The sequence below is a fragment of the Talpa occidentalis genome, unplaced genomic scaffold, assembly GCF_014898055.3.
Source record: "Talpa occidentalis isolate TD23 unplaced genomic scaffold, MPIMG_talOcc4v2.1 talOcc4.9, whole genome shotgun sequence".
NCBI classification, from domain to species: domain Eukaryota; kingdom Metazoa; phylum Chordata; class Mammalia; order Eulipotyphla; family Talpidae; genus Talpa; species Talpa occidentalis.
The window spans coordinates 102567790-102581740 of NW_023605305.1; the positions used below are offsets into that span (position 1 = coordinate 102567790).

Below are 13951 nucleotides of genomic sequence, written 5' to 3' on the forward strand. Positions count from 1 at the left end.
TTTTTTTTTGTTCAAGCCACGTTGTGTATGCAACTTTGTTATGGCAACCCTAGCAAACTAATACAAACTAATACACATATAGTTGGAAACGGTTTAGCACAAGAAGAAACTATTTTTTTCACATGGATCTACAATTAGTAATTGCACGAAGCCTGGAAAATGTGAGCATTAATAAATGGGAGCTATTATTGTTGCTTTTATTATCATCACTGTATGTTGTAGGAAAAAATATCAAGTATCTGAACTATCTTTATTCTTAGTTTTAGTTATGAATGCAGCGCTGTGGAGCACAACTAGTTAGTTTCATGAAAATGTGACAGAAAAATATATATATTATTTTCTTCAAAAACTAATAAAAATGCTATTATCTATATCTATTATCTATCTGTCTATCTGTCTATCTATTAATCAATCAGGCACTATCACATTTAAAGAGTAAAACAATTAATAGACAAGACTTGGCATGTACACTGATTACTTAATCAATGCAGCTGTTATTTCCTAGACAATCAGTATTTTGAAGGTAATGTGATTTTTCATCTTTATAAATTCAGAAAAATCAATGACAGTATCAGGATGCTAATTGTCAGAATATTACTCTTGTAGCCATGCACTTACAGGAGGCCCAGGAGGTCCAGGAAGACCACCATCACCCTTCTGACCAGCAGGACCCTGTTGAAAAGAAAAAAGAACAAAATAAATAGAGGACAAAGCATTCAGATAGGCTTCACTGAAAAAATGCAAACACTGAAGGGAAGTACTTACAGTAGAGCCTTTGTTACCCTTTGGACCTTGAGGGCCCTATACAATGCAAAGAGAAAAAAAGTACAGCTAAATATCTAAAGAATTGGTGTCTCTGATATATTTGCAAGTTAACTATAAAATTATTGTTTCCTGTACTCCTGTACTTACTGGCAAGCCTGGAGGACCAGGTGGGCCTATGGGACCAGCAGGACCTGGAATTCCCTAAAAAGAGAATCATCCAAATTAAAGAATTTCCTCTGCTATTCCACTGCATGGTTTGCATAACAACACACATTGCAAAATCTAAAGAATTCAAAAATATTTAAGAAAAGTCTAAATTTTTCCATTGTGAATCTATGAAATAACTCTTGCAAGATCATCTGAATTATTTTTATTTTGCTGCATTTCTGAAGGCTGAAGGAATGTGTGTGTGTGTGTGTCTGTATTTAAAGATTTGCATGTATTGAGGATTAACCATTAAGCTATAATTTTATAGCTCACTTGTCACAGTTTTAATTTATTTAAGGTTAAATGAATTTCTTTCTGAAACATCACAGATTTAAGGAAATTAGAATAAAGATGCTCTAAATCATTTTGTTAGTCATCTTTAAAGGTATGTGTGAAGAGTGTGTGTACGTATGATTGGAAAGGAGCAGGAAATCTCCCATATGTTACTCACCCCATCTCCCTTTGCTCCTGGAGATCCTTGAGTTCCAGGGAGTCCCCTGTCACCCTTTTCACCTTGTTCTCCTGGAGGACCAATTAACCCAATTAAACCAGGATGTCCCTGTGGAAGGCAGAGAAAAGAAATTTTAGGAATATATAAATTACAACCATTTCATTAAGTGAAAGTCATAAAATAATTTCACATTAAAACTGTGAAGCATTACAGTGAAAAATTTATATAAAATTCTCTAAAATCACTTTGTGAATGCAATATATGATTAAGAACCTCCTCCTCTTAATCTCACAGAACTGTTAACTGCTTATGTGATATTTCTATCAAGAGTTGGGAGTATTATGGAACAAGCTGTTTTTCTAAAATATCATCCCCAGTGTTTCATTAATTAAAAAGTATTCCCTCAACTATGATCAATAATGACCTTATGCAATAGTCATGAAACAAGCAATTGAAAATCATTATTTTAATAAACATCTCATTTTTTATGAAATAATTTCTATTCTTCAGAGACTCTGCAATCATTAAAAGCTATTTGCATACTTAAAAATAATCCAAAACTATGAGTGCCATTCTAAAAAAGACTTATTTTCTTTCATTGGTTTATACAACTCAGAATATATTTTGGAAGATCAATTTAAAAGATAGTATATTTCAAATATTATTATTTGAAAGATATTCTAGTTTAAATTTTATATTTTCATTCTTAAAAACATAAAAATGGGCATTTTATTATTCCCTTTGTCTATTTTCTGAATAGTTATTTTAATATAACCATATGCTTTCACCATATGGTTCCTACAAGGGGACATTAAAAATATATAGCACTGAATTCTGGTACTTTTTTAACTATTACTTACATATTTTGTCTTTTCTAAACTCATTGGAGTGGGTTATCTAAGAATTGACAACTTTTTTTTCATTGTTCTAATGACAAGATATTCTTTGAAATTTCCTTTTGAGTTATTTTAATCTTCAAAATTATTGCCTCTACCATTTGAACATCAAAATTATAACAGCATATTCTTTGTTCTCACCTTTTCACCCTTGGAGCCAGGGTCACCTTTGAGACCAGGTAAGCCAGGAGGTCCCTAAATAATAAGAAATAATAACCACAGTAAGTATGAATTAGAGAATTGCATTAATTTTAACAGGATGTTTCGTATTGTTAATATGATGGGAATTAAAATAATAAATATGATCAGTGTTAATTTACTTTTTATGATTCCAAATTAACTTATTTTAAAACTTCATGATTTAATACTTAACCATATTAAAATATAACATTAATAGCTTGATTAAATAAATATGAAGTTAGAAATAGGATGTGGTGTATATGGTTTTTCAGTTTAGACGATAAAAAACACTTTTAATTATAGGAATTTTTTTATGCAAGAAGTTTCCAAACCATACAGCTAGTTAACCAAATATTCTGAAGTTAAACTCAAATACAAAAGTAATCATATTTCTGGTAATATGTTATTTAAAACATATGTTATTTAAAATATGTTATTTTGAAATATGTTATTATAAATAAGTTATTTAAAACAATAACATCCAAAACTTTTGACAATACACTGGCCTCTAATAAACACTTTTCCTAAGTAAACTCACAAAAAAGTGTTTTAAATTGCAATTCCTGAATGGAATCTTTTCTGAATGATTTGTATATTTAATAATAAGGTGATTTAATTTTTTCATAGAATCATCTCTATTTTAGAAATGTGACATACATTTACATTCCATTTATAACCTGTGCATCCCTTTATGCTAAATTATATTTTTATGGAAATCATGGCATGACTTTAGCAATTAACACTTGCCCTGACTCTGCCCATAGAAATATTGCATACTGATGACTCTTAACAAACTTTTTCATGTAAAAATCAATGTGCCCCAACTTCAAGGCAACACGAAACAATATCCTTGTTCTGAAATTATAGCAAGTGAAATGAAGAAAGATCTGATCTATCAGAAGTGTAACTAAAAGATGGTTTCAAAATGTAGGTAACTACTGCCTGCCTCAAGACACAGAGTCTGAATTATTAGATGAAATGAATTATTTCAATAATGATCTTTAGCCTATCACTCAGAAAGCAAATTGTTTTCACTTTACCAAGCTATAGCATGAGTCTTTACTACTATAATTTTTACAAGGCTACCATAAATAATTTTCCCCCTCTACCTAAACACTTTAATTGTTTAGTGTGAAAGAGCACTTTAAATCCCAGCCCATGAGTTTTTATGAATTTAAACTATTAAGAACTGTGGATATGATCCAAGCTGCATGATGCAATATGAAATCTATGGGTTTAGGATGGGATACACTTGGAAGAACAGTTAACCTTCCTTATTAACAATGTAAATCAGCTAGACAAAGGGGACTTCAGTTTTGTCATCTATAAAGCAAAGATTAAGAGATATATAAGGTAATTCTTATTGCATGGGGCTTCTATTAGATTGAACACATGGGCACTTTCCTTCCTTAGTTTCTCAAATCTATTTCTCAAACTGAAAATCTTACCATCAGGAGAAAATGAGAATTGTGTTAGTATCAATTAGTTCTGTGTAACAGTAGTATTTTGGTCTATTACTAGATTTATTTGTATTTGTTTTAATTCATGAATGATTCAGAAATTCTGTAAGAATTGATATAGACAGGGGCAATTTCCTTACATCAGTCAATTAACAATATACAAAAATTTTCATAGCAATTATGTATGACTTAAAATGTGAATGTGCTTAAAATATTATAAGAAAAATATTTGCAGAAAAATATGTTAATTCAGTTTATAGTCTCTTTTATCAAAAAATAAACAGTCATGCCACCTTTTTAAACTCTGCAAGGAAATTGATAAATTCACTTTCAAATATATCCTAAGATTAGGGTGAATATTGAACTTTCATCTAGTTTACTAATACCCTCTCATAGCAGATCTCAAAGTGTGGAATTCAGACCAACAGCACTGGCATTATCTGTGAATTTTTAGAAAAGTAAATTCTTAGTTATCATCCAGACCAACTGAAACAGAAACACTGAATTTTGAGACCAGCAATTTTTTCATTAAAGTTTGAGAAACAGCTCCCAAATGCAGTTAATCCAATATGCAAATCAGAACAGCATAAAAGGTTTCAATTAGTTGAAAATCAAAACATTACATATTCAGTCTTAGTAGTTTAATAATTTTAAAATTAAGGGAATAATTTGCATCTTCCGCTTTCTGATCTCATCAGAAGTACTTGGTGAATTAATTAGGAAGACAATCTTGTCCAATCTCATAGTCTTAAAGAACTAATGTAAATAAGTAATGGAAGCAATAATTTCTTGAGTTCCTGTTACCATCAGGATGGATGCCAAAACTCTACATGTTAGAACAAGGTGACATAAAAACAAGACATGAAAAAAATAGTTCTAATAAAAACATAACTGCATGAAAGAACCATATACTTTTAAAATTCACAAAAACCATTTAACAATATTGGTTATACTGGACATATATTAATTGCATAATAAGTTAAAAGTAAATACATTCTTAAATTGAAAGAACAAAACTATTTAAAAAGGCCACATTTTTTCTTTCTTCACTTCTCACTTTACATGCCTATGATGCTCTCAGGCCTATGATATACTTCACAGGAATTTTGCTGTAAGTGGGAAATGGTGGGGCTATTTCTTGCTGGGCATCAATATTTCAATAAGTATTTCATTCAGTCCAAATTTAACACTTACAAACTGGGTTATACATGAATCTATTATTTATTATCTTTGAGATTTATTTATAAAATTATTCTAATGATAGTAACTTTGTCATAGAAATGTGATGATGAAAGAAAAATCAGGCCTATAAAATCAGTGCATAATGAAGCATCATGTAAATGTACATTATTATCATTCATTTCTGATATGCTACAGAGGCATCTGTTAGTTTCCTCATCACATTCTAGTAGTATGAATTGAAATGGCAAAAAAAAGAAATATTAGTAATTCTAATTGCTTAGGCTTAATGAGAAATATACTAGACATCACTTGTGTTTTACGCATTTTAAATCACTTCTACAGTTTTATTCACTAAGAAAGAGGAAATAAGTATGATTCCTATAAACTAATAATTCCTTATGAAATTATGAACTATAAGGAGGAATTTTCAAGAAAAACAGTTTCTTATTTTCATCAGCTGAAAATAGAAACTGGTAAAGTTATTATATTGATAGCAGTTATAAATAACCCTCTAAACCTGGAACCTATCACAAATATCAACTGCATATAAAAATGTTATTCCAAATAAACATATTTTCTATTTCATCTTTAGGATACAGTAAATTGAAAAACCCTAGGGAAATATATAATTCATAAGTAATAAAGTGAAAAGGAAAACAGACGATCCATTCTTGTCTGGAATGCACAATCATTGTCCCCTGCAGTATTATGCTTTACAGAATATTTGCTTTGATATGCATCTCAAAACTCCAGGGCCTTGAAGATTAAAGAAACTACAGTCTATTTAGAATGTGAAATTGTGAAATATGTTTAATTTGGTGAAAAGCAAATGCTTTGTTCTTTAAGTCTGCTTAATTATTATGGATGGCTACACATCTCAACCTCACTTTGAGATAGTTTATACGTAGCATTAAAAAAACTGCATTTCAAATACCTATTCTACCTCTTATTTAGGCATATATGGTTTGAAAAATAATGCTATCACATTTTTTATTTACTAGTTTGTAAATGTATGATAATACTAAGGGGCAAACTTGTTGAAAGATAAATACACAACATTTTTCAGCTCTTGATACATTAGAACAAATATGTTTCTAAAATGAAGGAATATGAAACAAAATAAAAACAAAGCTAAAACAGTTATTAATCTGACCTTCAAAAAATCAAATAAATGTTAGAGTAAGATGATTCAATCATGATAATTTTGACTATGCAGAAGAGGATAAATGTAGCCAACACTATTCTTTACTTAAAAACACTCAATCTTGGGCCTCCCCGGTGGCGCAGCGGTTGAGCGCTGGGTTGCGAAACTGCGCGCGGCCTCTGCTGCGCCGGTTCGATCCCCGGCTGCTCCCCGGCCACCGGAGGAGGGTCCCACATGGCGCGCAGACCTCTCCTGCCGCCCGCTGCTCCCCTCAGCAGTGTACCTCGGTCCTTCTGCCTGCTCTGCTCCCAGCTCTGGCTCTGGTGAATTCTCTCACCCTTCCTCCCGCACTTCTGACTGTACTCAGTGCTTGTATAAACAAACAAACAAAACAAACCAGCAAACAAATAAATAAAGCATGCCTCTATTAAAAAAAAAATTAAAAAAAAAAAATAATAAAAACACTCAATCTTAATTAATGTTTTGTTGATGACTCAAAAAAATTATCAGTCCAATTTAAAGAAATTATTAAATTCCATCATTCTTCATTTTTCTTTAGTTCACACACATAATATTTATCTTCAGTTCTATATAGTAATTGTGAATAGTTTAAGCTAATTTTTATTATGAGAAATCTGTAACCTTTAAAGTAAAAAATAAATACTATATCATATTTGAACTTTACAGAGCAAATTACATAGAGGGTGCAGACAAGAAACAAATATTATTTTAAGAGTTTTTAAAAAGGTTTGTTTTACTCCATCCCAAACTATCTCCAGAAGTTAATATAAAATTATTTATCTGTTCCCTATGCCCTATTAGAGAGCTCTATTGTCAAATTAGTTGTTGCCAATCTGGAATGAATGATGGAAGAATTGTATGTGTTGAATAATTAAGTTTTACATTAAAGTGAGGAGGGTAATGGCATGGAGGCTTTTTCTGACTAGTGTGGCACATAATTGGAAGTTACCTGCTGCTTCTAGAAGAGGAAAAGAGACTCAACAGACTCAACTGCTAGTTGCAAGATTCTAATAATATACAGTTGGAAGCAAGTATAGACTTGCATGTGGGTATAAATATATTTATAATTATAATGAAAACAAGTACATTTTGTAGGAAGTATTCAGATGAACCATGTGCATTAATTTCAGTGACTAATGTAAACTTGGAGTTTTCAAACTTCTGTTACATTTGCCTCCCATAGAAGAGCATCCTTCCCTTGATTAATCATCTCACGCTACTTCTAAGGAGGGCAGGGTGCCAGAGATGGCAGGTAAACAGTACTACTCAGTGTGATCTATTACTGTGCTTTTCATATACCCTAACTGCTATAAGTAAATTTAACTGTGTTTGCTGATCTGTTGATGTCAATGATTTAGAAACTAGTTTATTTATCATAGATATGCATGAATGAGGTCACATTTACTTTTCATTAGGATTATGAAAGTATTTCAAAACATTATCATTGGCCTTCCCTGGTGGTGCAGCAGTTGAATGGTTGAGCGCTGGGCTGCGAAGCTGCTCGCAGCCTCTGCAGCACCAGTTCAATCCCCGGCTACCGGCGAGAGTCCCACATGGTGTGCAGACCTCTCCTGCAGCCCACTGCTCCCCTCAGCAGTGTATTTCATCAGTCTGCCTGTCCTGTTCCCTGCTTTGGCTCTGGTGAATTCTCTCACCCTCCCACGCTTCTGACTGTACCCAGTGCTTGTATAAATAAATAAATAAATCTTTAAAAAAAAACCATTATCATTATGTCATTCATTTAAAAATTCTTTGGTGTAACTAGTGCCATCAATTGTCTAAGTGTTTTAAAATTAATTCATTTTATTAACAATAAGAACTTTGGGCTTCCTTGGTGACCTAGGGGTTAAATCTCAGCTCTCTCACTGCTACAACCTGAGTTCGATCCCTGGCCAGGGAGCTGACTCACATGGCGCAGCAGACCTCTCCTGTCTCGTTCACTGTTCCTCTCAGCAGTGTATTTCAGTCAATCCGCCTGTTCTGTTCCCCACTCTGTCTCTGGTGAGTCCTCTCAACCCCACCCTCCCCACACCTCTGGCCTGTGCCCCAGTTCTTGTATGCATAAACAAATAAATCTTCAAAAAAAATTTAAATTCCTAGCAGAGAAAAAGCTTTGTCATGAAGTCAAATGAGACACTATACTTCCTTCTTTGTGTAAGGGGATTCAAGAAACACAGATAAAAGTGGTGAAACTTAAAAGAATTGATTAAACCATATGTTAGAGAGGATCAAGATAAACTGAAATTCTCAAACACTACTCTTTGAGAATGCAAGATTGTTCAACTACTTTACAACACAGTTGGACAGTTTCTTATAAATAGACACACTCGTAATCTGACAAATACATATAATCCTAGATCTTAACTCAAAAGAAGTTCAACAAATTTCCATATAAACACTTGATACAAATGTCTGTGACAACATTTTCTCTAATAGCCAAAAAATGAAAACAACCAAATGCCAAAGTTAAATGGGCTAAAACCAAACCAAACAAAAATCTGTTTGTATGCCTTACACCCAAGGATGAACTTCAGAATGATTATATGGTAGGAAAAAACTACACAACAGAATAGTCAGTTTATACAAAATTTTGGAAAGGCAATCTATACTAAAATATACAAATGTACCATGGCAGACAGGGAGAGGGACAATCAAGGGAAGGGAGAGACAGTTAGATTTAACATCTTATTCAGGATGATGATTTCACCAGTGCTTGTCCCCAAGCCCATCAGTCAGTGTGTAGTCAAACCAGGACCTCAGAGAAGCAAATTCTCCAGCATCAAATGGTGGTTCAGAAGTGACTCAGTCTCATCAAGGAGACCCATACCCCCAAGAAGAAGTACATAGCCACCTTTTCAAAGGTCACCCTGCCCCCCAGGAAAGACACCCACGCTTTCTGGCAGCTACTGCAGTCCTGGCCCCTATTCCACTGTTCTTTAGTCACACCAAAGCCAAGTCACTCAGTGTAGCTGACACCATCAGGGTCTGTGGGAGTATGGGGCCAAAGACATAGGAGAGGAAGGATTCCCCAGCCACAGCAATCACCGTCTTAGCCCTGGTGAGACCCATGGGTGGCTGCACCAAGCCCCAGAAACCCCTCAGTACTCTGGAGTCTGTGAGCTGAATAAACACACCTGAGAACTGAGGGTAGTTCTTGTTGATAAAACTCAAGTAACGTGGCTTGAGAGTCAATGAACTTACCCTTGAGAAACCACAATAGGCTACTTCTCACTCTGACAAAAAAATATCTACTAAAAGAAAACTTCTTACCTGACTGGAAAAGCTTATTAAAGTGCTGTAAAAGGTATGTTAAAGATGATTTCCCTGCCCACCATCACCTCAGGAGGATCAAGTAGCGTTTTCACTTAATTGAGATATCACAAGCTACAAGAAGCTACAGTCTATTCACATTATAAGTACTCTAATAAACAGCAGCAGAGAAAGGAAGCTATGCTGTTCCATCCTGATGCTTTTCATTTCACTTTTGCTATAAAGGGTTATTCATCCCCTCACACTACAAACTCACATTTACCTAAGAGTCAGAAACATAAACTTTTGCAAGCTGGATTCAGGTGGTGTGTCTGATGGTTTTATTTTTAATATTAGCTGAAGGAAATCTTCAGCATTATGCTTTTTTTATTTCATCTAGAGAAAGGTCAAACTACTTATTGGAAAATTCTGAAATAATAAGAAAAACATCTCTGGCAAATTTTAAGGTGACATTAAGGCAAAGTATTTTTTTTTCCAGCCGCTGACTCTGTGCAGTTAGGAGTTTACCCTATTTAAGGAGATCCTGCTTCAGCCAGACTTATGGAATAAGGTGCAGATTTAATCATTTCCTGTTTGATGTCACTCAAAATGGGTAACTACTATCCAGTTATGAGAATAAGTGATATCTAACTTTTAGTGAAAGTTTAAAATTAATCTCTGTAACACAGGGGATATTTGGTATGTCATAGGAATTTTTTGTGTGGCATTTTTACTAAAAGGAATGGCTAAAATTCCTCCTGAGTAATTAGGATTGTGAATCCAGTTTGGTCATTTTGTGAGTATGTATATATCTCTGAGTTAATTGCTATAGTCATGATATGAGAGGCATTTTTGGAAAATTTAAATTGCTACACAGAGGAACTTAACTATTTACAACAATAAGCATTCCATCTGTGTAGTGCTGTATGAAATTTTTACTGTTTTCATTTATCCTTTTTACACATAACTGGATTTAGACAATTAAATTCAAATACATCTACCATGAAATAGAATCTGCTTATAAAGCAAACATATCATCTAATAAATGTGATTTAAAGAGTAGAACTTGTATGGCTCAATTTTTTTCAAAATTGTCTCATGAGGTTAATCTTGATTCCTGTAATAAACTTCATCTATGACCAGATGCTGGTCAACGAAATGCTTTATTGCACTGTTCAAGCAGGTTGTTTACACATAGTTTATGACAGTGATCAAGTTTCAGTATTGTCATAATTATATCTTTCCTCACTTATGGGGCTTAATATTTTATCTTTCAGCCTGTGTGACTCATGAAGAGAACAATTTATCCAGTGAAGAATCACTGGATATTTGAGCCAATGTTATTCCTTTTAAATGAAGAGCCAGGAAACTCAGTGTAATTGCCTACATTCTGGGGAACTGTCCATGTTTGGAAAAATATTTGTTGGGTCATTAGTGGTATTTCACTCTGAATGAAAACCTTTTTTAATATATAAATGATATAAGAAAAGAAAGATATTCTGATTAAGGGGAATTATTTCCAAATAACTATTAGTTGGGGTTATTTCCCTCTTTTTAGTCTAACATAGTACATTGAATATTGTACAAAACATAAACCAATTGATAAGATAATATGATCTGACTTATTGCTTAGAAACAACACTGTGTTGGAAATCTTCCCTTTCTAAGCAACAGAAAGGATGTTACTCACCATAGGACCAGGTGGCCCATCTTGGCCTGCAGCTCCAGGGAGACCTTGTTCTCCCTGTAGAAAATCAACATTTATTAGTATTAGGACTATTAGTATTATTAACAAAAACAGACATATTTATTTCTTTATTTTAATTTTGGAGCTACAAGAAAGAAAGTAATCATCACCTTTGAATTCCATCAGATGAAGAACATCTACAAACACAGTAAGAAGAGCCTCCCTGGTGGCGCAGAGGTTAAAGACAGCTCTATCAAGCTATCACCAGCCACTGAAGCAAGAGTTCAATCCCTGGCTGGCCAGGTAGCAACCCACATGGTGCAGCAGACCTCTCCTGTCTAGTCCGCTGCTCCACTCAGCAGTGTATTTTGGTAAATCTGCCTGTTCTGCTCCCCACTCTCTCTGGCAAATCCTCTCACCCTCCATATCTCTGGCTTACATGCCAGTTCTTGTATGCATAAATAAATAAATCTTTAAAAAATACTGTAAGCAATTTTGAGCCTTTTTAATGTGAGTATATCTACATATATACCCTGATGGAACTATGTAATTCACACAAACAAGTGACATAAGAATTGTATCCTTTTTTTATTCATGCATAAAAATTTCACATCTTTGAGATAGTAGGGTTCAATTTTCTAGTCTTCCTCTATAAGTTAGAATTTTGTGATGAATTTATTAACAAAATGACACACTTGAATGTGTCATTTAAGAGTATCTGGACTATAATTATTACACCATATTTATTGAATTCCCTTAAAACATTTACTCTATAACTTATAATGCTGCCATAAAAAGTCCCATTCACTTTTTTTCAGAAATAATTTTTTTTTTAAAGCACCTTTTAGGACAGATGCTTACCACAGGGCCAGGGATGCCCCGAAGTCCTTCTGGACCTGTCTTTCCAGCAGGTCCCTGGGGGCCAACTGGGCCAGTTTTTCCAGCAGGACCTTCAGCACCTGCTTCACCCTTTTGGAAAAGAAAATATGCAAACAATTAATAATGAAGGAAGATGTCATTGATTTATTAAAAGTATTGTTACAGATGGTCAATGTATGCATAAACTTTTCAAACATAATTCCTTTAAAACATAGCTTACCTTAGCACCTTTTTCACCTTGTCTTCCCTCTGCACCAGCAGCTCCTGGGGGACCCTAAAAACATAATATTCCATTTAAAATATGTATTGAGTAAAAGTATTACAGTTGAGCACAATTTAAATTATAACAGTTTCTAATAAATCACAGTTTCCTATAGCTCTTTGGTGTAAAACACAAGGAAAAGCCAAACCCTTTATATATTTCCAATTAGCATATTAAGACTATTATAAATAAGTGAGCCACAGATTGGGTAGAACATAGATAATCACATTGTACCAGTGTAAGGAAACACCAAAGATAGAGTTTTTAAAGAATTGCTGATAACTTAGCCACAATTAGTCTTTTGAATAATCAGAAACCATATATCTTCCTGTGTCAATAGAAATGGACTGATTGTATTGGATTTCACTTCTATCTTTCCATGTGTTTTATGAGTGTCACCTTTCTAAGTCTTAGAGCATGGACATGGTCATGTATTTTTATGTTTAAACCAGAACAGAGCATGTAAAATCTTGATCAAACGATGTAATTCACATAAACAAGTGACATAGGAATACTATCATTTTTTAAAGCCTAATGAGAGTCAAAGTAGAAAAAAATATTCACACTTAAGAAGTCAGAAGAAGCATTGAAAAAGATGTTCTGCTATTTTCATGACTCTTGCATAGCTGGGATGGATGGAGAAATGTTAAATAAACAATATAAGGGTTGTGGTGCTAACCCACAGCCTGTTGAAAATCCATGTATATAGTAGATCCCTAAATGACGACACTAATCCCTTCTATAGACAATTGTATAATGAAAATATATGAACCCAATAATACATTGACATTGCATAATTCATTCTAAATGGCATAATTTAAAATGTTACAACTACGCTTTTTTAATCTAATACTGTGATATATGCAATAAAACAATGAAAATACTGAATTTCATTTTATTGACATTAAAAAGATAAAATTAAAAATAAGTAAAACAACTAAAGCTGGAAAAGGTTATTTAAAAATCACTTAGTGATTTCTAATGGAGCTGGTGGGTAAAACCAAATTATCATACCATGTCACCTTCAATGTGTTTTCATAATTTCTTGATTCAATTTTATTGACATATTTTTAAAATATGTACTTTAGGAATCAGCGTTACAGTTTAGCATAGTGTGTATATGCATTTCAACAACTACTACTTGTATGAAAGTCTACATAAAGACTAAAGGAAAAAACATATCTATACTAAAATAAAGTGTCTTCCTGTGTGACACAGAGTTCACAAAACTGATAAATATGTTGTGATTGGCTCATGGACTAACAATTATTCAAATACCCCACCCAAAATGGCCCACCCATCTGGTCTAGACGGTAGCAATAGTTCTGTGAATATTAAATCATGAAGTGATTAATATTTCAAGACGAAGAACTCATCTTAAAGTAAGCTGACCCTGTACTGGACTAATCGTAAAGCAAAGTTGACTGTAATTTATAGTGAGCCTTATAGTATATGCAGGTTCCAAATCTGTGTATTCAGCCAACAGATATCTGACATCCAGAGTAAGTTTAAACCCTGACTGGGGAACCTATGAGGAGGAAAAAAAAATCCTGTGAAAATAGACCCAC

The 13951-nt window shown here is 33.5% G+C and overlaps 1 protein-coding gene across 2 annotated transcripts in view; it reads right to left on the bottom strand.

Moving 5' to 3' along the window:
- The window catches only part of COL11A1 (collagen type XI alpha 1 chain), a 196445-nt gene that overhangs the window by 12455 nt on the left and 170039 nt on the right, over window positions 1-13951 (bottom strand). For both annotated transcript variants that reach the window (XM_037498135.2, XM_037498134.1), the window contains exons 55-62: window positions 12342-12395; window positions 12104-12211; window positions 11246-11299; window positions 2461-2514; window positions 1424-1531; window positions 913-966; window positions 766-801; window positions 619-672 (exon numbers count right to left, since the gene is read on the bottom strand). In XM_037498135.2, coding sequence (XP_037354032.1) covers window positions 619-672; window positions 766-801; window positions 913-966; window positions 1424-1531; window positions 2461-2514; window positions 11246-11299; window positions 12104-12211; window positions 12342-12395 — 522 coding nt within the window. The remainder of the gene's footprint in view (window positions 1-618; window positions 673-765; window positions 802-912; window positions 967-1423; window positions 1532-2460; window positions 2515-11245; window positions 11300-12103; window positions 12212-12341; window positions 12396-13951) is intronic.